Source organism: Fundulus heteroclitus, chromosome 1 (genome assembly GCF_011125445.2).
Source record: "Fundulus heteroclitus isolate FHET01 chromosome 1, MU-UCD_Fhet_4.1, whole genome shotgun sequence".
NCBI lineage: Eukaryota > Metazoa > Chordata > Actinopteri > Cyprinodontiformes > Fundulidae > Fundulus > Fundulus heteroclitus.
The window spans coordinates 20,903,655-20,929,953 of NC_046361.1; the positions used below are offsets into that span (position 1 = coordinate 20,903,655).

Sequence of the window (26,299 nt, forward strand, 5' to 3'; positions counted from 1 at the left end):
ACCATTTCAGCTTTAGGAAAACATTGTTTTTTGACAAAATGATCTCGATACACAACAGAATGGAGATAAAGGCACAACTATGTAAATGTGTTTGTGTTTCTGCATGTTTGAGCATCTCCAACAAACATGTATGTTTATTGGGTAAGATTAAATATATACTGATGTATATTTATTTACTATATGTTTAATATTCAAATTAATTTGCAGGAACCCAAACCCTAATTGGCAGGGTATGTCATTGGTCAAACAATTAATAGACTAAATAGATGACATGTCATAGTTTTGATGGATTTAATAAACGGAGAAAGAAAACAAATTTCAGACCTGCCATTTACAGAACCCTTCCATACCTGACCGATTGATAAGTGCATCAAGCTCTGAGCATGAGGTAAAACACAGCCTATTTCTCTCGATGTTACAGAGAATTTACAAGTCTCTAATTATAAAATACGTCAAACTCTAATAGGTTATGGTGTAAACATCTAAAAACACCCACTTTAACGCTTTGCGTTTTCCCAACATATGGTGGTTCCGAAGCCCATGTTTCCCTTTACTTTACCGAGACTTTTTTATAATCATTATTTCATGTCCGGGGGTGTGGAGGGGTGGGAGACGCTCTCAGCAGCTTCCCAACCATCAAGGAGAAAGCTTAGCGTGACATAAGAGCTGTTACCCCCTCCTACGCTCCAGCTGCCGATTGGTTTTACGCAGGTTTCTGGCTAATATTTAATACCGCAAACCGTGGTCGTCTCATTTATCAAGACTGGATCTTAGCGCAGGAGCCATCCGTAACTCGGTCCACTCCGCACCAGGGCGCACGCAGCTGACGACCTTACCAAAGTATCTGTTAGAGACAAAACAGGTAAAAAAAAAAAAAAAGAATTATACATATATACCTACTATTACTGAAGTGTTAACTTTTTTTCTTTCTTGATAAAGTATAGTTTAGGTTTGCGCAATTATTGATTTTGAGAAAATTGGTGCACAGCATGGAGGCAATCTGCTGTTATAGATTTCTTATGTTATCCATCTATTTGCCGTCACGCTTATCCCTGTTGGGGTCATTTCTTAAGTTATGTCGAAAATAATTCAAAATATATTAATCATGTCCATGACAGTTAAACCTTTATTCGCGCTTCTTTACGCAGCGGTTATAGTTGTTTGCGCGCTACAAACGCATGCATTCTTTATACTCTAAAAGCCTTTGTAGTTTCCCTTCAAGAATAACAATGAACAACTGAAAGAGTAACTGTAAATGATTTCGGACAGGTGCTGCTGAGAAAATGAGACGAGGTGTGCTTCTGGTGACTTTGTTCCTCATCATGAAACTTCGCGCCAGCCATTCCAGATGCGAGGATACCGGATTGCGCAGACCCTCCTCAGAAGTAGGTTTTCCTGAAGCGCTTAAAGCAAGTAGATTTTTCAGTTTTTTGTTTTTTTTCTTTTTGAGAATTTAATATTGTATTCGTATATTTCCAGCAGACTATAAGACTGGAAGACGTGAAGCGGAACATCCTGAGGAGATACACAGACTTGGATTATGACAGCTTTGTGGGGTTGATGGGCAAAAGAAATGCTGGTTAGTATGCCGTTTTGTTTATGCATTTTCTCTTTTGCTATCCTGTTTAAGAAGACTGTATTCAATATTATCAACTACAAATTCAGTGCCTCAATTTGTAGATTTCTTACATTTTTGATCATATTACCTATTTGATTTGTATTTGTGTATTCCCTCTTCATTTTACAGAGGAAGATGTGGAATCGCCTCAAAAAAGTGAGATATAGTAATGACTTAACATATTCGCTTTCATATAGTTATCAGCTGTGAGATGTGTTATGATACAAAAAATGTGCTTTCCTTTTATTAGGGGAAATGGATGACTTATTTGTTGGTCTAATGGGAAGAAGAAGCTCAGACTCTGGTGAGTGTTATAGATCACAGGAGTAAAATAACTGTTTGCTGTATTGGTGAATCAGGTTCCTCCTCCCAGTTCTACTATATAGACACTATGAGACTTGTAATATCTGCTGCTATAATGAAAATGTTCATCTGCTCCCTTAGATAATAGTCCCTGGAGGAGAGAGTATCCAGATCGGAGAGGAATTTTTCTCAACAAGTCCAGGCTGAGGTGAGTCCTCAGATAAGCTGAAATAGGAAAAGAGCTTTTTGTCAAACCCTAATTATTATAATTTTTTTTTAATGCTTTGCTCAACTGATTTATCTTTTCCATGTCAGACGTATTTTTTTTCTCTTTTATTCCAGGTTACTTCAGGGGCTGTAAACGTTCAGCTAACCATTTATCAGTTTGGCTTAACGACAGAAAATCACAAAGGATCACAAAAAGCCAACAAGTCTAATGGAAAGTGGCCGGTTAATGAAAGTAAACCATAAACCAAGCAGATTGTAACTGTTTGTGAAAGACAAAGAATAATTACAATTTCTAATTTCAGTTTCTTTATTGTTATCTTCTGTTTGTTCAAAGTTGAAAATAAAAATAATTTTTATATATTTCGTATTGTTTCATTTTGGTCCATCTTTCTGATTTCGGGATTCAAACCTCAAAATGACTCGACAGGAACAGATTCACGGGAAACGTGTATAATTGTATGTTTAGCACTGCTCTGAAACAGAAGAACAGGTTGTTTTTTAATGCACATTAGGACTTTAGAGCTTTGCATCAGACTCAAAAACCATTTCTGCACAGTTGTTGCTGTAACAGACATTATATCGGCCTGCGTTTATCGCCACATGAGATCTTGAGCTCCAGATGAAAAGAAATTAGAATTCATTCCAGAAAGATGAACATAATCTCACAATAATTCAAACATCAATTTTTGCAAGTTGTTTAAAAAGCTAAAATAGAAAAAGAATTTAATCATCATAATTAAAATCAACTGGTATCCATAAAAAGACCGAGTACTTCAGTTTCACAATGTGCTGCTGCTCTCCATTTAATATGAAAAAAGAAAAAAAAAACTTAATGATGTTTTAAGTGAAAATGTTTCCTCATCAATACAAATTCACTGTGGCTGGGTCACAAATCCAGATGCTGTCCAACATAATTAAGCAAAAAGCATGCATTTATATTGGGTAAAAAATACCCAGGCGATACGCAGCTGCCACTGAGCCATAATTAATTTGTCCCCACTCCCACTGGGAGCGCTGTCTGTGAAAGAGGTATTGTCTGAGGACCGCAGCCAGTATACTACACAGAGCAGCAAACCCTCTGAGAACAAAAAGTCTCTTTCCTGGCTTTGATCGCCCTGTCATGGTATTAAAGTAGCTGCGATCGGATCAGATTCAGTGCAGTCGAAGCTCATGCAGCAGCCGGAAGACAAACGGCGCAGGGGATCAGTGACGGCTGCCTTGTGTGCTTGCAGTCCTGTTTGGGGGTAAATTAAAAACGTCAACGCCTGTCGTGCCCCGCTCTGTGCGTGTCTCTTCTGTGGATCGGTTTCCACTGACGAGAAGAGCAGGGGCCGTGTGAGTGGTCGAGTCCGTCCCCCGCTGAGCCACTTTACGGTCCACAGTGGCGGTCGTCTTCGAGGGCGGGGGCAGACTGGGCCTGCGGCGTGCAGGGGGCAGGTAGCGCGGTACGTAGCCATAAGCTCTCAGGTGGTAGGTGTAATACTCCAGAGTGTACATCAGCTTTGCTTCCACATAATGGAATGACACAGCCAGGTCTGAGCAGCACTGCGGACCCTGGAAAAACAAAACCAAATAAATACATGCAAAAAAGATAAGAAGTGCTCAGGAAACATCAGGCGAAACATTTTCACGTCAGATATTCTCACACAGCGACAACAATTTATGTGCATAAAGCAGAAGTGAGGACTCGTATACACCCATCAGAAAGACTTTGGCATGCCGCTCTAATATATATGTGAAATTCTTAACTGAAATTTATTTTCTGGGGCATCTAATGTTCATGTTATTGCACTTTTTAGTGGGAAGAGTACAGGAGAACAGCCATCTTTCTCCATAAATTAATTTGCATCTGATAGAAAAGAACACACTGTTCAAATCGTCACTGAAACCTGTCCTTTCACAGCAAATCACTGAAAGTGAAAGATAGAACAAGGGTTTCAGCAGTTACCTTATATTAGAATGAATTTATGAAGTCTCTTCCCCCCATTTAAAATTTCAATGCCGTCTTCCATCCGCATGGCTTCTTAACCTGAACTGCCCCTTTCTAATAAGGTTAATCCACTCAGAGGATGTCTGCCAAATGGAAACTATCAGTAATTGGCTTTCATGTTGATTAGTTATCCTAAGAGTTACCGCCACAGTACCACTTCAGCACTGAACCTTAGTACCAGGATATAACACGTGAAGGGACTTGCCTCGACAATCGGGTAGAAACAATAACTCCAGTACCAGAAGCTCTTGGGGAACTTTGTGGTGAGATGGTGCTCCGGCTCAAACGGGTGAAAGGTTTCTCGGTGCATCGTGTCTCTGGAGTCCCCCGTCAGAACGCCCATCTTCTCCAAACACTGCCCCAATGCCAGGTCTTCAACAGGGGTGGTGTGTGTACAGGCCTTGGTCTGGAAACCTTTGACAAACCTTCTGAGGGCCTCCTTACTTAGCACGTACCCCGCGCCTCCACTCATGTAGCCCTGTTTGGTGTACGGCTTAAAGCGTTTACCAAAATAGACGGGCTCTTCGGGGGTGTGGTTGGACAGAAGCCAACGCAGGTTATCGACCACCACAAAGGTGTCATCGTCGGCTTTCAGGAACCAGTCGGCGTCGTTCACGTGGTGCTCGTGCACGTAATGAAAGGCTCGGATGGTTTTCCAGTAGAGCTGATCGCGGCCCTCTTTGGTGCCCAGCCCCACAGTGGGGAAGGAAGGGTCTTCCACTGAGCTCATGAACAAAACAATGTTGCAGTGCCGGCTCCAGGTGGCTCGGACATGGCGGGCCCTGCTCTCGAGGTTGTACGGCCCTGTCATTACCCAACAGAGAACACGAACCTTGTGGAACAGCGTGTCTGCCACGTGGCTGTCTTCATCTAGATACAGAAAAAAAGACAAGGTTACGGTCCTGCCTTGTGTTCTCAGTATGTGTGGTGCTTCAATTACAGTGTGAGACAAATCTTTTACACGTTTTGTCACATTACAACCAGAAACCTCAATGTATAGTATTTGTATTTAATGCAACAGACCAACAAAGAGTAATGAAGAATTGTGAAGTGGAGGTAAAATGAAACATGGTGTTAAATAATTTTTTTCATCATCATAGCAATCTGAAGGTGTCATACGCATATGTATTCAGAAGTCTTTACTTTAAAACCTTTAAATAAAAGCCTGTTCAAACAAATACCAAAGCAATTGCTTTGCAAGACATTGCAACACTATCATGTGATTTGTATTAAAGTCAATCAGTATACTCTGAAAATCTTCAACTTGTTACTTTTTAACCATTTAATTGACTAACTGGAAACCGAATGATCATCATTACTTCCCTCCTCCCTAATCTGTAAAGGCAGGGAGAATTTCAAGTATCTTTAGCTTCCTTATTTTCCACATTTGTCTCATTGGTTTTAAGTCAAATTAGAGGTTTGCCATTATTAAGTTGGACAATTTTAGACTATTATTCTCTTTAAAGGAGTTTACTCTCTAATTTGTCTGTTTAACTACCAAATGCTTTCTTTAGAATAAGTTGCTTCTTCTACAGGATTTATCTAGCTTATTATTTAACCTTGCTAAATTAAAAACCCAACAGAAGAGAAGTGCAGATGCAACACTGGCTATTTTATCTTAAAAATCTATGATAATATGAAATAATGTTTGAAATGACAACTTGGTCTTTGATTTATTTAAAATGATGTAGCCTAAAATGGATATTTGTTACTGATATTTTAAAAGAACATTTAACCCAGTGCATTATATTATACTGTGGCGTTTAACCTTTTCAGAAATAAAAAAAAATAGTTTTTTTCTTTTCTTTTAAAACAGCTTTATTTCACCATGTATTCTGGGCATAGATTCAGTTTTGAATTTTCGATTTTCTGTCATTAAATAGTAGCTGAACACAACCCTTCTCACATGCAGCTGTTTTGCTTTCCATCTGCGATACTTTGCAAGTGACATCACCCTCCTACCTTAAATACTTATCTACAAATATAAACCAGAAAGGTTGAAAATATGCTTGCGACTGACTCAATGAATATGACATATTTTGATTCAAAACAGAGATATTTGAATCTCACTGGTAAGATTTGATTTTTAACCTGAACCATTTTTACTGTAAAGGGTGAATGTAAAAATATGTAGGCACATCACCTGCATGGTGAGGGTGGAGCAGGTTGATGAGTGCACCTCCTTCCTTCCTCCAGCTGGTGGGTCCCTCCCCTGGTACGTTGGTTGCTTCCTGAGCCTCTGAGAGAACAGGGTAGCTTCGCTCGAACCACACCTGGCGCAGGAAGAAGTACATGCTGCCGGTCCCCACCAAGACGCCCAGCAGGAAGGCCCATGAGGAGCTAGGGACCTTCATGGTGAAATTCTTCTCAGTGCTGCAATGTTCAACTTACAGCATGTCTACGTGAAATAAAACCCCACGCTTTAATTAGCTTGACAAGCAACTTATAGATAAGCATTATCATTATTACTAAACTCTACTGTGATACTAAAGTCATATGTCCCATAGTGAGGGCAATGGTCAATAAGATCTGAGGACGTGTCTGTAGCATATTAGATAGATCATTCTGTCTGCTAAGTAATATAACTACCTGCATGCCTCTCGTTAGAGCTGGGCGCGTAGTATGAAACAGGATTAGTGGTTTTTCCAGGTAACGTCAGGTTCAGGTCAGGACATTACAAAGCTGGTTCACTGCTTGTCCGGGTATGTCACCATGTTGGATCTTTAGCCTACAGAAGACCACAGAAACATCATTTGTTAACAAATCATTGCCCTGAGAAAAAAACAAAATGTTACAGCAGACCAAGCCCAAATTAATTCATCCATTTCCTGCTCTCTAGACTCTAGAACAACAGAGCAGTTCTACACAGGCTCTGTTTTTGGGAGAAGAGCTTTATAAACTACTTACCCTTTGACAATGGCTAATCCCGCCGTTGTGACTTCTTTAATGTTGATCAAAGAGACCGTTTACCCACGCTGAGAAAATGTTTTACTCTTTTGTCAAAGTATTCTATTTACTTTATCTAATTAGACAGTTGATCTCATCAACACAGGTGATACTATTTACAAAGAAACCTAACCTCACAGACACAAGACATCAATTACATAAAAAAGTGATAACCATAAAACATTATCTTAGCATTTAAAAGGGAGAGTTAGAAAACAAACTTAAAAACAAGAACAGGCTTGAAATGATGACTTTCTTCCTCCACTGTATGCTTGCAGTTCGCACACTTGCCAACTCAGACTGGGTTTACCTGTTTGGCTTACAGGTAAACACAGCAACATGCATGGAAACAGGTTTACAGCCAAAGACAGGAATGCATTGGAACAATGACTTTGTAAATTCCCCCTCCTACGAAACTGGACTAAAACAAAACAAACAAAAAAAAACTTTTGACTTGTTTAGACCTGATAAAACTGAATGCACTGAAAACAGTTTAGATGACTGCAGCTGGAAACAAGCAGAATGCATGCTTAGTGCATACGCTGATCAGGCGAAAAAAGGACACTGATTATCTCTTCTTCAAGGCACCTATTAGTGGGTAGGACACATTGTGGAGCTAACGAGCATTTTATTATCTACATTGTGTTAGATTAGGAGAAATGGGTAAATGTATGGACTGCAGAGTTTGTAATGGGTCAAACTGTGATCGCAAGACGACTGAGTCATCTCCAAGTGGAGCTTCTCTGAAACCAAAGCTTTGTTGGGGTCTTCCCAATCTGCATTGCACAGAGTCTATTACAGGTGGTCTAAAGAAGAAGAAAAGAAACAGTGGCTAACCAGCAACACGCCACTAAAAAGGCTGGCCCATGTGATCCGAACCAGCAGACAAGCTACTTTATCTTAAATAGCTAAAGGAGTTAATGCTAGGTTCTAACAGAAAGCTGTCCAAATACATAGTTCAGCAGGATTTATTGCAGGGCTGCAGACATGATACCGTGCCCTTTAGGACACCCTGATGGTCATTTTTTAACAAGAAGCAAAAAAAAAAAAAAAAAAAGTTCAACAATCGTTTGAGGAGAACAAGTTTGAGGTGTTGACCTGTTCTCCGGTTTCCTCAAGATCCCAATCCAAACAAGAAAATACAAAGCACTGATCTTACAACTTAAATAAAGGAGTGTTTCTGTACCATTTATAAACCTCCAATTTCAACTCACAGTTGAAAAAAGATTATTGTTTTTATATCAGTGCATGTACGTGTATACCACAGCAAGCACAACACATAAAAAAAGGCATCCCAAATGCCAGATCCTGTCTGCACTCATGGAATGGTTATGAGAGTTAAATGTATCGGCTGGTAACTTCTTAGTGTTTAGGTACCTCAGCAAAGGGGTTTCCACAGTGGGGCGCAAGACACCTATTGGGGGTTGAGAGATGATTTGATGCTGATGTGCTAAAATATTTTGTATTCCCTACACTTTTTTGTAAGAGCTCATATAAAAATACAACTTTATTTTTGTAATTTTGTGACCTCATTTTCATAATATTATGACTTTATTTTCAAAATTCAAAAAGGAAAAAGAAATCCCCCTCCCACAAAGGGATCAATTTGTGGGTTGCAGACTGAAAAGTTTGGGAGCCCTGCCTCAGCACACCTCCAGGGGTCAATGCCACAACGGGTCATGGCCAAAAGGGGGACCACAGTAAACAGGTGGTCATATTATGCCTGATTGGAGTTCAAATACATATTTCCTGCTTGTGCCAAAAGAAAAAGGAAAAACATTAGAATAAACTTCGAATATTACAAAAGAAAAGATGGCTTCAAAGTCTTTCATTTTCACTTACGAAAGGGCTTGCCCTAAAAACGTTTTGATTTATGTGTATCGATCATCCCAATACGACTTTATTAAATCCGCTTCTGGAAAATAATGCTCCACTTTCAGTTATACTCTAATATTTAGCGTAGTATTCTTTAATCTAGTTTCAGGCAACAGCACAGTCACGTTAAGCAGAAAAACACACACACACAACAGTGAGTGATTACTGTGGTGTCGGTATGGGGCCACAGAGAAAGTAGATCTAAATCCACATTTCGTCTTAAATAACCAGAGATCGTTAAAGAGTCGTGTTTCTACATGCCCGTGTGGTTAAAGGCCATTTTAAATCAAACGTGTGCTTGTTACCTGCTCTGTGGGATCAGTCATGTGAGAGTACGGGCTGACACATCCTAAAGCTTTAGTGCCTCCTGATATCGGGAAATGCTGCTCGCATTCAGCCGACGAACAGCTCTTCCTGGCCGAGCTTCTCTAGGTTTCTCTGGGTTTCGCGTGGTTGCATTGAGATGATTACAGAGAGAAAAAAGGCATGCAACCTCCAGCTTCGCACCATTCAACCCCACACGGCTAAGCTCTGCATACGCGGCCTCCAATTGGCTAGCTGCCGGTGACGTATGAGGAAGAACGCTTCTGCGTTTTAGAAGTGTCGATTAAGACGTTTATTTTTATTTATTTATTTTTATAATTATTTTGCTCCCTGTATACGAGATTGTGTTTCATGTAAACAAGACGCTTAAAAAACAGAAAGAAATGCAAGGTGCAAAAGTAATAGAAATTCAGGAATATCTGTTGATTTGCAACTCTTTACCACTGGAGGTCGCCCTAACACCTTCGTGCAGGCAACGTGGATGGACCACTGAGCTATATAATACAGCTCAGTGGGATGGACGTTTAGATCCTGAAATAGAAAATCTTTTATCACATAAAAGATTTATCAACTTAATCAATAAATTAGAGTATGCGTTCCGGGCTTGCTCGTCTGTCAGATTAAAAGTACCTTTTGAAAATACCAAACTTTAAGATGGTACTCAATATACTTTTCATTAAGCCCACAGTTCTGTATAAAAAAAATATTTTTTTATTATTCTGATATAATAATCAAATCCTATATGTTGTGTTTTTATTAGCTTTAACTGGAAAATCCTCATACTTAACCTGAATAAAGGCTTGTAAGAATCATCCCGTGTGTAATTAATCTTTGTAATGTTTTTCACTCATAGTGAATTAAAAAATAGATCAACTTTTCAATAATTTCCAAATTTATTGAATATGACTGTACAAGTATTCAGGTCCATCTCAATAGATTAGAACATCAACTCTAAATTGTTGTTTTTTTTTTTTTTTCAATAATTCAATTTAAAAAGTCAAACCCATAATTCTATATAGATTCCTTAAAGAAAGGCTGACGTATTTCAGACATTTGTTTTTATTTGGATTGTTACAGCTTAGGGCTGCACAGTGAAACAGTGGGTAGTGCTGTTGCCATGCAGCAAGAAGTTCCTAGGTTCAAGTACTACCCTTGCCCTGGGCATTTTTGCATGGAGTTTGCATGTTCTCCCTGTGCATGCCTGGGTTTGTCCTGTCTCTCTCTATGTTGCCCTGCGATAGACTGGCGACCTGTCCAGGACTCCAGGGTGTACCCCGCCTCTCGCCCATTGACAGCTGGAGATAGGCACCAGCACCCCTCGCGACCCCACAAGGGATAGACGTGTTAGAAGATGGATGGATGGATGGATGGATGGGTGGATGGGTGGATACTGAATCTTATAGCTAATAAAAAAGAATCAAAAATTCACTCTTTACATAATAGCACATTTAAACTGGGTTTTTACAGTTTTTATTGGTTGCTTTGACGCAGCAGTCAACTCAAAACCCACATTTTTCAAAACAGTTAACGCAGAGGTCTAAACAGTGGCACCAATGGTCAAAATTAAACATTTTGTTTGCAAAAGGCTCCAACTCTGCCAAAACATTTAACATATGATCCAAAAGCACATTTTGCCTTCAAACAACACAACTTGCACACAAATGTTTGAGCCCTTCCAATCATTCATTACACAAGGGGCAACAAAATACAGAATACCGCACTCAATGTGAATCAGTGCAGCATTGCTGGTTCATTGTAGCCAAAGACTGTATGCAGCTTACATGGCAGTGCCATTTGTAATCAAATTTGCCTTTTTGCCAAAAAAAATGGATCCAGAAGCAAATATGTTGTGATGTAAATTTTATTGATTCTTCATTCTTTTTCTCCACATAAACAAATGAAATAGTCCAAAAAATGAAAGATTCCAACAGAAAATACTAGGGCTGTTTGTTCCTTCTAGTCCATTCTGTCCTGACGAATAGGCCACATGGCCTCATCTACATCACATTCAATATTTTCCCTTGTGATGCACCTAGGGAAAAATCTTCTTGCATGCCTGATCCATCCTTGACATGCCTCTGCATCTATATCATGGGCAGCAGCAGTCATTGCATTGAGCAAGGGCATCTGCTCATAGGGGCGGTGATCATATACCTTCCATCTCCATGCACTGAAGAATTCCTCTATAGGAATAGATAGAGATGTATTTACTGTATAGCAGCAATACCTTCTGTCCCGTTGCAAAACTCTTACCATGGATGCAGCCGTGTTTCTATTGAGAAAGGTTGGACTCTTTGTCCCCCCTCCCCTCTAAGTCATAGGCCATGATTTACCACATGATCAATCATAGTTGCCCAAATTTCATCTGTAACTTCAGCCCTTCCAGCTACACTGCCACCTCACACATGGATTCCTCTTCCTCATAATCTTCTTCCCCTGACCCATCTACCTCTTACTGTGACTCTCATCTGCCTTACGTTGACCATTCATGCTTGCAAAGAACAACACACAGCATGGCACCTTTTAGGTAAAGACTGCAAACTGACTGCAATTTGACAAATTGTGCAAAGAGGTGTCAATCAGGTGCTTCAGTGATTTCATTCTGAGCAAGAAGTTTCTAAGAGCTTGGAACAAATGGTTTCTGTTTTGCTACCACAGCTAAAGCAATGAAGTTTGGACTGCATGAATGACATCTGCGTTAACTGTTTTGCAAAAGGGGGGGGGAAAATGAGTCAAACCAATGAAAATGGGTTAACTCATTTGCAAGAGGTGTCTTTTGCTCTGCAGAGATGGTGATGCTGAAAACTGAGAGGTTGCAAGTTTCTTCAAACAGGTCAAAGCAATCAATAAAAACTGTAACATAGAGATGTTATATGAAATCATGCTGTCACAATAGTCACGCAAAAAAGTCATGGCTAAAAAAGCCAACCGTTTACAAAGTCATGGATTAACGTATATGAATGGAATGTTGAATTGGTGGAAAAGGTAAGTGTGCAGCATCTGACTGCATACATTTTATACAACAATGACTGCAGATGCCCCAGTCTTTTCCTGAAATTTGCTGAATTTGCTGCAAATTTCTGAAGAATTGCAAAATGAGCCATGAGTCAATTGTGGCAGGCTTTGTGGGATACAGCCACTTCCTTCAACTCAACATCCAGAATCAGCTTCAGTCAGCTCCTCAAAATGCAGAAGCATGAAAGGTAGGTCCGTGGATTAGGCTTTGTAAGCACTAAAGTTTTCTACAAGCTACTTTCCAACAAATGGTCCTTATAATTGGGTCATGTCTTAAAGGACAGGATCCTAAAAAGAAACAGATGAAATCAGTTTTCTTGAAAGACACGTCTTTTTGGTGTCAGTAATATGTTTAAACTGGGTTTGCCTCCACATGGAAGGGAAATAATCTAATTTCATTATTTGTTTTAGAGTTTATATAATCATACTGTTTTACCAGAAGCTTTCAGGAATTTCACCATAGCATTACTGTAAGTTCTGGTCAATCAGTTTACAGTAATACATAGACTTGCTTGTTGGTTACACTTTGCACTTTATGTTCAACAAGGATTGATGTCCAAATCAATTAAAAGCTGTTCTCTTGAATGATATTCTGATTACAGTTTTTATTGATTGCTTTTACGCAGCAGTCAACTCAAAACCCCAATTTTTCAAAACAGTTGACACGGAGGCCTAAACCGTGGCAACAATGGCCAAAATTACACATTTCGTTTGCAAAGGGCTCCAACTCTGCCAAAACATTTAAAATATAAATCAAAAGCAGATTTTGCCCTCAAACAACACAACCTGCACATAAATGTTTGAACCCTACCAATCATTCATTACACAATTGAGGCAACAAAATACAAAATACCACACTCAATGTGAATCAGTTTGGCATTGCTGGTCATTTTAGCCAAAGACTGTACGCAGCTTACATGTCAATGTCATTTGTAGTCAAATTTGCCTTCTTGCAAAAAATGAATCCAGAGTCAGATATGCTGTGACCCAAATGTTATTGATCATTCATTCTTTTTTTTTTTTTTATTGTGGCTACAAATAAAGTATTCCAACAGAAGATACTAGGGTTGTCTGTCTCTTCTAGTCTCTTCTCTTTTGACGAATAGGCCACATTGGCCTCATCTTCATTGCACTCAATATTTTCCCTTGTGATGCACCTAGGGAAAAATCTTCTTGCATGCCTGATCCATCCTTGACATGCCTCTGCATCTACTGTATATCATGGGCAGCAGCAGTCATTGCATTGGGTAAGGGCGTCTGCTCATAGGGGCGGTGATCATATACTTTCCATCTCCATGCACTGAAGAATTCCTCTATAGGAATAGATAGAGATGTATATACTGTATAGCACCAATACCTGATCTCCCGTTGAAAAACTCTTACAATAGATGCAACCATATTTCTGTTGAAAAAAGTTTGGACTCTTTGTCCCGCCCCTCTAAGTGAAAGGCCATGATTTACCACATGATCAATCACAGTTGCCCAAATTTCATCTGTAACTTGAGCCCTTCCAGGTACACTGCCACCTCACATGGATTCCTCTTCCTCATAATCTTCTTCCCCTGACCCATCTACCTCTTACTCTGACTCTCATCTGCCTTAGAACATTCATGGTTGCAAAGAACAACACACAACATGGCACCTTTTACATAAAGCCTGCAAACTGATTGCAAATTGAAAAATTGTGTAAAGAAGTGTCAATCAGGTGCTTCAGTGATTTCATTCTGATCAAGAAGTTTCTAAGAGCTTGGAACATATGGTTGCTGTTTTGCTACCACAGCTAAAGCAATGGAGTTTGGACTGCTTGAATGACATCTGCGTTAACTGTTTTGCAAAAGAGCTGGGAAAATGTGTCAAACCAATGAGAATGGGTTAACTCATTTGCAAGAGGTGTCTTTTGTTCTGCTGAGATGGTGATGGTGAGAGGTTGCCAGTTTCTTCAAACAGGTCAAAGCAATCAACAAAAACTGTAATAAAAACATTAAAGATTTTTTACAAGTTCTTGTTTTAAATAGTCCTTGTTTACAAACATCTTTATCTAGAGGCCATTTTTGTTGCTTGTGATTAATGCAGAGAAAAGTCAAAATCAAGTCGCAATTTTGGTTGAAATATATCGTACGCAGAACGCAATCATTTCTGCAGTGGGTCTTTTAGCAAATAATCTGCACAGCGATGAAAAAGATTGATTTGTTGTTTGTATACGTTTAAGAAGACATGATTAATTAAACTGGAAAAAAATAATCGTATTAAATCGCAATATTAAGATAAAAAAATTGCAATTAGATTATTTTCCAAAATCGTTCAGCCCTAATTAAAATACAATGTCAAATTCTGACCCAATCTTGGATAAACAAGGATAGTTGGATGGACAGATGAAACTTTTTAACATTTTCTCATTGCCATCATACAACCAACGTAGAGATTCAGTGAAAACTTTTTATGCCTCTTGAACTTTTTCAAAACTAACACTGAATGTGACCCTGAACACGCTCTCCTCAGCCTGGGACACAGTGGGGTCAGCATCAGGCTGTGGGGATTCAGCAGGAACAGGGAAGCAGGTTGGAGCCAATGAGAAGATGGATGCAATGAAACGAAGAGCAATCCTGGTAGAAAATCTGTTAGAGGTTCCAGCTATCTAGTCTGGAGAAACTGACAAAAGTTATAGTCTTTAGATGTAAAAAGTGGGTAGAAAAAAAAAAAATCCCACAAAAAGACCTGAAGCTGTAATTGCAGCCAAGGTTCACCTGACAAAGTTCAAGCTGTGTGAACATTTTGTGTGGAAAAAAATATATATATTTTGATGTATTAATATCTACATGGCATGAATATATGAAATAAAATGTAAAATAAAATATCAGGCGACCACGGAGGCTGCCGTAGGCGACCTCTTAAAAAAATACAGAGAGTTAGCTTGATGATTGGTTAATTTATTGTGACAAGCAAGGAGCAACGTATTTGCAGATTTACAAAATTTACTATAGCTCTGCAGCTCTGCGGGCTACCGCTGAACAGCATTGGTGAGGTGTGGCCTTTAAGTGCCTGAACGCTTCCTCACTCCCGGACCAAAGGGTGCAGCAGGCTGTACTCCAGAACGCAGCGCTCAGTTTTCATTTTTTTTTTTTTTTGTTTGTTTGTTTTGTTTTTTGTTTTTACATTTAAACTGCGTGAGGTGAAGTCTGGCACGGGTGTCAATTTAAACAACAACTACTACCACAGTAAGATATAAACATTTTATTTTTTTAAATTTTCTGTGCTTTATATAAAGGTCTGGTTTATGAAAGACGCTAATATATCTTTTTTTGTATTCCGGGTAATCTTAACCTTAGCGCGATTCTCAGGCGAAATATGTACCTAGATAAATGATGTTGAGGAAGTGCTTGTCTTCGCATTGAAGAAATGTGTCTCTTCCAGCCGCTAAAACTGACCTTACACAGCTTGATAACGGGAAGAACAGTCGAGCCTCTCTTTATAGGAGAAAGGTTCATCTTATCTGTGAATGCTTCTTTGTAAGGTTGTTTTGTAATGCATCCTTTTTTTTAAGATGTAAAAAAAAAAAAAAAAAAATCTGATCGCACTGTTTAAAACGTTTTCTCTGAACGTGGCACAGATAAGGGCAGGTTCAAGTGCAGACGTATTTCCTAATTGTTTATCTCACCTGTATTTATTTAGACTGTGTCACTGGGATCCAGGATTTAATTTACAAGAGAGAAAACAGCATCAACAAAAGTTACAAACGCAGGAGAGCAATGCAGATAATTGAAACGTCATTGTGGATGGTTTCAGCCTGGTCCTGCTGTAGATTATCTTAAATTGATGGGACAGAGCTTGAAAAATCTTATTTTTTAACCAATTGTGATTGTACTAACAGAGCACTAAAGGAGATAAAATCCCGAGAGTACTGTGACATGTAGGAGGATAAATAAGATGGAAAAGGTCCACAAATAGATGCAAATATACCGTTGCATGAATCTACGAACTGATAATGACGGCCAGTTAACCCGACAATATAAAGTAAAGCCATGATTGAGAGATGTGCATCTTATGAAGTGCTGAAATGTTTCATGATAGACAGGATCCAACATATGCAAAGTGGTGACACTTTGCATATTTTGCTCATTTAAACAAAATCATAGTAATCTAACCTAGGTGGGAAGGTCATCAAGACAAGGTGCTTTGTAGCACTGAAAGAGAAGGAGTCATTCGCGTCCCCTTTTTTTCCCCGAGTGGCTCTACACAACAGGAAGGTTAACTTTTTTAAATCAAACAATTCAATGTTCAGAGTGTTTCGGAGGTTTGGGCTGAAAAGGATTTATCTCAGACACTACTTTCAGTTTCCTTTGACTCATAAGATTTTATTGGGAAGTTCTTGAATTTGTTTCCTGTCTGTGAACACTGTGAATTGATCCACATTTTATTTCTCCTCTTGAGAACTAATGCTAATCTATTTGGTTTGTTTCCCCTGCGTCCAATGTTATCAGCTGGCTGTCCTTGATATTTATAATTTTATACATAAAAACGCAGATGACGTGCAGACTTGTCTGTTGGGGCTTGGCAAGATTTGTGGTTGGGAAACAGTCCATGTTGTGTCCAGAAAACCGAGAGCCGAAGAGGTGTCCAAAGTAGGCAAGGCAGGACAGGGAAATCCAGAACCTGGTCAGGAACTAAGTGAAGCAGGCAAGAATATCTACTCACAGTTTGGCTTTCGGTAATCTGACTCCGATTGACTAAAGAACAGGGATTTCACTGCTGTCAGCATTACACAGAGCAGTAAAAGAATAGAAAACCGCTCGTTTACTACATTTAACAATTACGAGCTGGATCCCTGGTTTTCAGTTGAGCATAAAAAAAAACTTTGATGGAAACACGACTTGTGCTATATACATTGTTGTTTGAGGGAATGTGTAGAAGTTGACAGTTACAGCATCATAGGATGTAATTGTACACAAAACATGTATTAAAAAGTTCATCAAAAGCCCCAGCTGAGTGGCTCGCCTAGTAACATGGGCTGAGACTTGTATCCACAGTGATGTAGAAGGTGTTGATGTTGTTTTTCTGAAACCCAACAGCGTGGGGGTCAATACTCTTCCAGACTGCAGCAAGACTTGTTTTGATGCAAGGAGACAAAAAATATTCAAACAAAATGTGCAGCAACAGAAATAAAACAAAATAAATGTACAAAGATAGAAAAGATTTTAAAAAATGTTTAAATCTTTGGAATTTGATGATATAATTACCTTTTGAATCGCTAGAAGTCCCTGAGTTGCATCACCTGTACTGAGGTTTTGACAGCAGATATAGCAACAACAGCGACACCATTTTTTTTTTGTTTAAAAGCTGAAGATGAAGGAACAAAATAAAGAGATTTAGTCTTCCGTCTATTGTTTGTTATCCAAAAGTAGATCAACGTACAGAGATACACAAGAAAATATCTTGTATTGTTTCATTATTTAGTTTGATTTTAAGATCAAAAATATAAAAAGTGCACAGAGCCAAATTTCATTAGTCTTAACTGTATGCAAAGTTAAATGTTAGGTGAATAAACAAAAATTGTATTTGCCCCTTTAAGCAGCTTTAACCTTTAACAAACAAACAAAGGCAACTTATTTGTTGCATCTTTCTGATGACACATCTCTGGTGTTGAAGAGAGTTTATACACCTTCTAATTACATATTGCCTGAAGAATGTGTTCCAGTTGTGAAGCAACCTGAAGGTGTGTCGTCAGTGAACAGAAGAGGGAAGACTTGGTCCGTCTTTAAGAGAGGAAATTGTGAAAGAGCTGCTAGCTCCAAATTCCAAACTTTTTAAAACAAACTCTAACTTAATTCCTTTTGTCTCCTGGAATCTTGGAAAACTGGACATATTATCAACACTTCTGCATGGGTCATTACAAGCCTCCGACAGTTCTAAAAAGTCTCTTTTGGAAAAGGTTGTCGTTGTTTGATTGAGCAAACACATGGCATCTTGTCCTGTGTCACCGTTAAACTGGTTTATAACATTCAGTCTTTCGGAGATCTGAGCCATCTGGCAAAATGTCTGCCAGCTTATTCGGTGTTGTTGAATATCCACAACAAATCTTCCTTTTGGACAGTTTATAGACACCAAGAAATGTATCCTGTACCATTTGTTGCATCATAGAAGTGTTCCTGGATTAAAATACATAAATGTTTTTGCCCGATAGGCGCATCATGAAAATTAGATAAATTTTGCATTGTATAAACAAATACTGACTATAACTTAGACTGTGTCTGCATATGGATCCTTGAGAGAAGGGAACAGCTTCATAATCCTTTGGTACTGCAATATTACTTCACCACCAGACTTGCTTCTTAAGATAGTTTCAGTTAACTAATAAAAATGAAAACACAAACAAAACAATCAAAAACAAACCTGGGGTCCGTTCTTCGTACGTCGCTAACTCAGTTTGCTGGATTTGATTGTTGACGATTTGGCATGATCTTGGATCGTTTGGTTCTTCGAAAGTCATCCTGGACTTGCTGTCATAGCAACATGTGTGCAAGCTTAAACCTGCTCGCGAGCAGGCTTATTTCATGTAAACAGGATTAGATCGCGGCTTTATAAACGGAGGAGAGAGGGAAGTCTGCCGTAGCCATGTCCATTGTTACGACAGCAACCTGTTGCAGAAGGTGCAAGGATAATTTGCATAGCTTTTCGAATTAATCACGTATTGCGCAATAGACAGGATCCTTTAGCGCAGCGCGACAGTGTAATTGTAGAGAGATTTTTCTTGGTGGCTGTTATAAACAGACAGACACATCATTTAACAGTGGCTTATAAAGAGGAAAAAGTGGTGTTAGAGCCATAAATAAAAAAATATTTAAGTTATTTGTGTGATGGTTTGCTATTTATTTTTATCATATTTAGTAAGAAGATTTGTTCAGGCTATTTTATTGTGAAGTTTAGTTTTACTTTGAAAGGCTTGCTTCCTATCGAGCCGTATATTGTATTAGAAAAAACTATGAACGGATTATCTAGACACGGAGCAATACAGTTTTTGACCGTGTAAACTGTGTATGACTTGGAAAAGGAAAAACTTAATTTTTTATAGATAAAGAATTTTTAGTTAAAATTCCCGGTTTGCATGCGTCCTTTACTTCCAGTGTCTAAGGAATGACACTGATATTGGATCTGTTGCCATAACAAGTGGCTTTTTAAAATTGTGTGTGTGTGTGTGTTTGTGTGTGTTTGTGCATGTGCGCGCGCAAGTTCAGATTGGAGGGTTTATAAGTACAGTATCATAGCAAACTTATTTTTATGTAGGTTAAACTAGGCTATACGCAACATCCAGCCAAGCTTTTAAAGGCATACTATGCAACATTTTTCAGTCAATTAATGTGTTCCATACCGATTTGGATGATTAAATGAGTCATTTCAGGTCGAACAAAGGTTTTCTCGGCCGCCCTGGTGGTCTGTGGGGGAAATACCGTACTTGCAATTGCAAGAGCTCTCGGCCCGCACACACAGAAGTCTTGCTTTATGGTGAGAACTCCATGTGTTTTTGCCCTGCCATTCACTATATGCACGCGCGAAAGCAACAACAAAGAACCATGTGTTAACGTCAAATAAACATGCAAGCATATCGAGTTTTATTATTATTATTATCTTTTTTTTTTTTTATTTATTTTTTTTTATGTTGGTGAGACGCTACCGCGGCGGCGGCGGCGGCTGCGGCTTGGCGAGGCGGTGGCGGTAGCGTCTCGCCAACATAAAAAAATAAAAAAAAATAAAAAAATAATAATAATAATAATAAAACTGGCGAGGCGGCCGCGGTCGCCAAGATAACGCTGCGGGAAGCTTGATGTTCATACCTTCACTGTGTTAGTCATTGTTTGTACTGCCGTTTTTTCCACTTTTCGTTGTGTCGCCTGTCTGCTAAGCTCAAAACAACCGCGCCTGGCTTGACGGAGGAACCAGAACAGCTGAGCATCTTTACGACAGTGCACTTTTACTTTCGCCCTCTGGGGGGAGCCTCGCTGGAAAATCAACCCCGGTTGCATAGTATACCTTTAAATTACAGACTGTCTGGCCAAGTAATAACGCAGCCACAGTGGCCATAACTCTGCAGAGACTTCTGGTCAGTCTCTGACGCTCCCGACGACAAGTCCTAGCAGAATTAAAACTGCCTTATAATCCCGATGAACTGACTGAGGTACTTTCTAGCCTAAAATCATGTTAAAAACTTTTTGTGATATATTATAGTTAAAAATTTGATAGGTTTGTAAACTCCTAATTAGGGCTGGGTATCATCTAGGATGAGCCGATTTGATACGATTCTCAATACATAGCTCACGATACAATTACGATTCTTGATATAGCTCAGCTTGATTTGATTCAACTCCAATATCAATATTTTTTACTTTCAAATTAATGCTCAAAGTCTTTTAATCACCAAAACCAGCCACATATTATATTTATGTTCAATTTAATGAACACTGATATATTAATAGGAAAATAAAGTGCATTTGGTTCAATGCATTTAATCTCTCACAGAAACCAAAAAATTGCCCAAACGTCTGATTTTAGGGATGAAAGCACTTTTAAAATCCTGTCAGCCATTCCGCAAATTTTTCTCACTTGCACTTCCTCGCTGTGAACAGCAATGGCGCGCTGTAATAACGCCCCCTAGGTGTTGGGAGGTATATCGATATTGAAAGCCAGAATATCGATATTAAATCATTTTTAAAAACATCAATATCAATCTATTTATTGATTTCTAGACACAGCCCTACTCTTAATCTCCTTAATCCATCCTTGTGGCAAACTGTTTTTTTTTTTTTTACTGCACACAGTCCCGCCCCCTCAACAAGCCTCGAGAAAGCAGAGAAGTAGTGGGTCGGTTGGGGGACTAAAGCCCTGGGAAAGTAAAGTGCGGGTAATTAAAATTAATTGGGTAACTGTGTATGGAAACGCTAATTGTGATTTGCAAAGCCCCAGGCTTCTCAAAAGCCTGGGTTTAATCTAACTGTCATTGGAGAAAACCATTAACACCAAGTTGCTTTGTCCAACAAGGTTGCTGAATATTTCCTCATCAACTTATGTCCCTGTTGCATTCCTGTAATGTTTGCATCAGGTGACAGGCAAAATGTCTATAGTACATATATTAGTACATGCTCATAGTAAGGTAGTACAAAGAAAGTCAGATTGTTTCTGTTCTCAGCGGCGCTTCTTCATTACTTCTTGATGCATATTGTTCTTAAACAGTTTGCTAAAAACAGAAATGTCTTTGCTAAGTACCTAAATCGAGATATATAACTGTGAGTCACTCTTTTTTCATTGAATTGAAAAAAGTTATGATGTTCTCCATCCTCATTTAGTGACATACCTCTGTTGTTATATTTAACCTGGAGCAGCAGGTTAAATATAACAACAGCAGCATTTTGCTGAGAAATGCTCACATGCCACGTACTAGGTAATGTGAACATTATATTTTGAGGAACTTTCATACTAGGAGTGTCAAACTCCAGTCCTCGAGATCTGGTGTCCTGCAACCTTTATATCTGTCTCTGCTTGAACACGTCTGAATCAAATAATCAAGTCATTTGTAAGACTCTGGGGAACTTGGCTGCATCCAAAACGTTCTAATTATAGCTCCTAGCTCATGCTCCTGGCTCCTGTTTCCTGACCTTTTAGGAGGTCAACAGTAAAAACTTTATTGGTGGGGAGGAAGGAGCTTCAGACTTGTGTGCTGATTTAGGATAGCCTTTATCTCATATGTCGTTAGTCAATGGAAACATGCGTGGATCCATCCGTGTGGTGCGCTGTGCTAGTACGTCATGTCACTCAAAGGATTGTGGGATACCTTATAGCTCCTTAGCACCAGTAAGGGACATTGCAAGCTCCCTATACTAAAGGAAACATGGATGCCTTTTCCTTCCTCCTTCCTTACCGACTGCACTATTTGGACAGCAACTTATCGTGGCAAATGCTGACTTACTTCCGCTTTGGCTAAAGAGTCCTTACCAATTAGACCGGTTCCATGTCCTGGCCCTAGAGTACTGGAATTTGATTCATTGCATGTTCATTTGATGTGAACCTGCAAGTCAAAAAGCTGAAACAATAGGACTAAATACACCAATGCCAGCCTCAATCAGCAGTGCTTACATCTATTACAGCTTGAATGTTATCTTTAGCTGTTTATTGTGACTCCAACACAATAAACAGCCTACTGCTAGGGTTCTTATAATAACCCCTTATTGACCTAGAAAGAAACCAACACAGAACACAAGTTACATTTCTGCAGAAGAGGAGAGTGGAACTAGACTGAGAATCACACTCTCTGAATGTCTGAGCTTAACTCTGCTAGGACATCTCTGTCTTCTGCCTTTATTATCGGACTTCAAAGAAGGGTCAGGAATTTACAACATGTAGGTTGGTATACAAAGATGGGTGCAGGTTTATTGCAGGCGATGATCAGTCACCTGCAACTCCAAAGCTGGATAAAGCAATAAATTCCTTTTCTGGAAGAACAGTCCACCCTGTTAGAAGTTAAAACCAATAAAACATTCCTGCAAGACAACACTTGAAACAGACAAAATGCCTTTAACTTAATGCAAATAAAATGATGAGATTTGCATTTTTCAAACACCTGCCATTTAATCAGAAGGTGTGATAACCACACTTTGAAGGTTAAAATCAACTGAAACATTTAGCCTAGCATACGTTAACAGTCCACATTTTAAGTATAAGTTATAATGTAAGCAAGTTTCAGTTCCAATGGAGGACCTCCTTTGCTTCAGTACAAGTCTCCAATGAATTTTGCTCACACGTTGCTTTCTGGATTACAAGAAGTTTATCAAATTCACAGAAGGCTGAAAGATCTGAATGCAGAGAACAAATACATTACTCCTCCTCCTCCTCCTCCTCCTCCTCCTCCTCCTCCTCCTCCTCCTTCTCCTCCTCCTCCTCATCGTCCTATACTGAACTGTATACAGTGCCTTTTAAAAACATTCTTACCCTTTGAGACATTTGCCCCGAAAACAATCACTGAGGGCCTTGAAGACTACATGTCAGAAGCTCTGACTCTTGGTTGAGATTAACTTGTCACCATTTGCATGAAAGCCTGGGTGTGGCAGACAATGCTTTGTTTGCTCACTCTTCTGTTTTGATTTTAGTGAGCTTTAAGGACACGACATCTAATGTCAAACATCTGTATATAGATTTAATCTGCTTTTATCACAATTCAACTTGACATCTGAACTCATACACTTTTATTATAAGTGACATCTGGCTTTTTTTAAGTGTCTTGTAAATATTGTGAGTGACAGGTTGCGGTTTATTATGCTTGTTTTTGACTTTTGAATTCTCTTATTTGGGCAACAAACTAAGTAACTAGTTCAAGAGTTATAAATAGACCTGCTCCTGCTTCGCTGTACACAGGGCTCTCTTCCTCAATATACACTCACCAGTGCTGTTACACAGGTTTCAGAGTGAGCCAGGTTCCTATCTGTCTGCATACACGCATCTCTCCCTTTCTCTGTTCCTCTAGCTGCTTTGAGAGTGACTGCAAACCTAATTCTTAAAAAGTCTTGATTTCTTAAAGATTGAAAAAAACAACAATTAAGTAACAACAAGATTTTAACTAAGAGGTTTAGTTTTATCTCCTCCTTACTTTGAGGAGCATGTTACAGGTTGTTTCATGATTACAACGTTATTAATGTTTGGTGTTCTGTGTTTTGACTTGCAGGAACTTGTATTTGGCTCTGCACATCTTTAAGACAGCTTCTTTAAGACGTCTTTTGTCTTCATTACAAAGAAAAATTCTTTGCTTACCAGAACAAACACATAATGAGCATAAAAGAAATTCTACCCAATGCACTTTTTTCTGAGTTTTGGAACCTCCAATGTAGTGTCTGTAAATTATATAATAGTGGATAACACACCTCTCCCTCTGTCTAAGTCCCGCTACTCAAATGCAGTAATGTTTTTCATACTATTGTAGTGAGTTGACACCACAGAATTGATACAAAACACCAATTTCTGCATTTTCCATTGACATTAAATGTAACTCGACTAGGGCTGGGCAACGATTAAAATCTTTAATCGCGATTAATCGCATAATTTGCCTGATTAATCATGATTAATCGCATTGTATGCGCAAACTCCAAGAATGAATTCAAAAGTAGTGTAAAGAGCACTTTTATTTTAATGTTCTGCTGCCATATGAACAAAAGTGTTGTAACATTTGTAGCACATATCAGTAACACATATTTAGTGTAAAGCTCAACTTAAACATGTAAAACAAAAAATAGCAATAATAATAAATTAAAGCTTATTGCCACTGACAGGAAATTCTCTTTATGGGGAAAAAATCTACCAAAAACAGCCAATTTCTGAGGTAACAGCAGGGAGCAGCATTACCATTTTATGTTCAATACCAAAGTGTGAAGCACAAAAAAAGGTCTACAGTAACTATCCACTTCGCCATTACATTGGTTAGCTTCTCTGAGTCATTGAATTGTTTGGTGATGTCTACAGTGTGTTTGGCATTTAAGTGATATGTTAAGCTCAAGGTGCTCCGGTGATAAGAAAGTTTAACTTGGCAGTGGTTACAATTAAAACCCCCCCCCCCCCCCCCGCCAGTCACAAAACTTGTTCCGGCCGCCAATTCCTAAGCAAATTCCTGCGGGAAACACTGCCCCATGTGAGCTTTGTTTTTTTCCGCATGTCAGCTTTGTTTTTTTCCGCGTTTTGCTTTTTCCAGCCAGCACCATTCTTTCTGTTTGAATCCGAGGCTGGGCTGACAGCGAGGTCATTGGCGCATTATCGCCACCTACTGTTCTGATTCAAACCCCTACACCGCAGCAACAGACCTTCACAAAATAAAAGCATGTGAGCAACATGCGTTAACGCGCGATAAAGTAAATATCGCCGTTAATAATGAATTAACGCGAAATTAGCGCATATGAACCCATACAATTGTCTAATTGTTAATTTAAAAGGTCTCAATGTGACTCAAAGCTATAAATGTTCTTTTTTTGTTTTTTTGTGGAAAAATGGGGAATGACCATGAGCAGAGAACTTTAAAACCTTTGACACAACCGTGTTCGTATGAATTAATCGGCAAAACAGCACTAGTTTTACACTACGTACTGTATAAGGATAAGAAATTTGTTAATATTATGAATATATTCAGGAGCGTTTAAAGCCGGGCATACACTGTACGATATTTTCAATCATGGCACTCATATTCAGCTCAAACTGTACGACGAAACCACAGGGTTTAAAAGTTCACTGCTCACGATATCTGTTCTTACACTGTGTGGCCTGATGCTCTGAGGCGATCTGACTGCTCACACAGTATGTTCAGCCCCGTAGAGAGATGGCGATCCTCAGACTTGTCTACCGGGAAGCCAAATGTCAACAGTAGAAGAAGAAAAGGCTCACTGTTAAATATGAGGCTCACAAGAACAAAACGCGCTGCCTTGGCAATTCTACGAGTTGCTCCTCCGTAATTTGACTCCATGTCAAACATACCACCATCATGCTTCTCTCCGCTGCTGTTTTTGTTTGAGAAGACGAAGAAGAAATTCCTTGTTTGCGCATGCGCAGTGCGCGAGCTTGGAGGAAATCGGCTCTCACAATCACTCACCACTGCCGACTGAATTTCAAACATGTTTGATTTTCATCCGACCGTCCGATTCCTGATCAGGAGGTGATCGTGAAAGGCAAATCGCCCCTCGTTACCCTTCGTATACTACACGACGCAGCACGCACGATCAAGCTGAAACTCGGCCTGATCCAAAAAATTCTCGAACGACTGAAGAATCGGCCTGAAAAGGGCAAAAACTCGTACAGTGTACGCCTGGCTTTAGGATCTGAAACCATTTGGGGCTTTGTGGGGGGAGCTGCCATCCCATGCCACCCCAGTAGATCTGCCCCTGCTGATACCCCTAAATACCCTAAATTATATACATTGCAATCAACTGTCTTCAGAAGGCATTTAATAGATGCCTAATTGAGTATGATTTCTAATTGTAGTATGA

At 39.2% G+C, this 26,299-nt stretch overlaps 3 protein-coding genes across 5 annotated transcripts in view; 2 read left to right on the forward strand and 1 right to left on the reverse strand.

The window, feature by feature from the left end:
- The first annotated feature begins 460 nt into the window (after positions 1-460).
- tac3a (tachykinin precursor 3a) lies at positions 461-2,514 on the forward strand. Of its 3 annotated transcripts, none has more exons than XM_036137628.1 (7): positions 461-862; positions 1,270-1,409; positions 1,483-1,579; positions 1,748-1,774; positions 1,869-1,922; positions 2,063-2,129; positions 2,264-2,514. In XM_036137628.1, the coding sequence occupies exons 2-7, from the start codon at positions 1,284-1,286 to the stop codon at positions 2,280-2,282; spliced, it is 390 nt and encodes a 129-aa protein (XP_035993521.1). In that variant the 5' UTR covers positions 461-862; positions 1,270-1,283; the 3' UTR covers positions 2,283-2,514. The 3 variants fall into 3 exon arrangements, with proteins under 3 accessions (XP_035993521.1, XP_035993528.1, XP_035993536.1); XM_036137635.1 differs by having other exon boundaries at positions 475-862; positions 1,270-1,385; positions 1,480-1,579; XM_036137643.1 differs by having other exon boundaries at positions 478-862; positions 1,270-1,385.
- Positions 2,443-9,509, reverse strand: c1galt1a (core 1 synthase, glycoprotein-N-acetylgalactosamine 3-beta-galactosyltransferase, 1a). Its single transcript, XM_012866589.3, has 5 exons — positions 9,266-9,509; positions 6,729-6,867; positions 6,283-6,537; positions 4,345-5,009; positions 2,443-3,703 (listed from the first exon to the last, which is right to left on the reverse strand). The coding sequence occupies exons 3-5, from the start codon at positions 6,491-6,493 to the stop codon at positions 3,353-3,355; spliced, it is 1,227 nt and encodes a 408-aa protein (XP_012722043.2). The 5' UTR covers positions 6,494-6,537; positions 6,729-6,867; positions 9,266-9,509; the 3' UTR covers positions 2,443-3,352.
- A 5,830-nt stretch (positions 9,510-15,339) lies between these two features.
- b4galnt1a (beta-1,4-N-acetyl-galactosaminyl transferase 1a) overlaps positions 15,340-26,299 on the forward strand; it is a 44,714-nt gene continuing 33,754 nt past the window's right edge. Inside the window, exon 1 of the mRNA XM_021318505.2 lies at positions 15,340-15,514. The gene's annotated coding sequence lies outside the window, so the exon portion shown is untranslated. The remainder of the gene's footprint in view (positions 15,515-26,299) is intronic.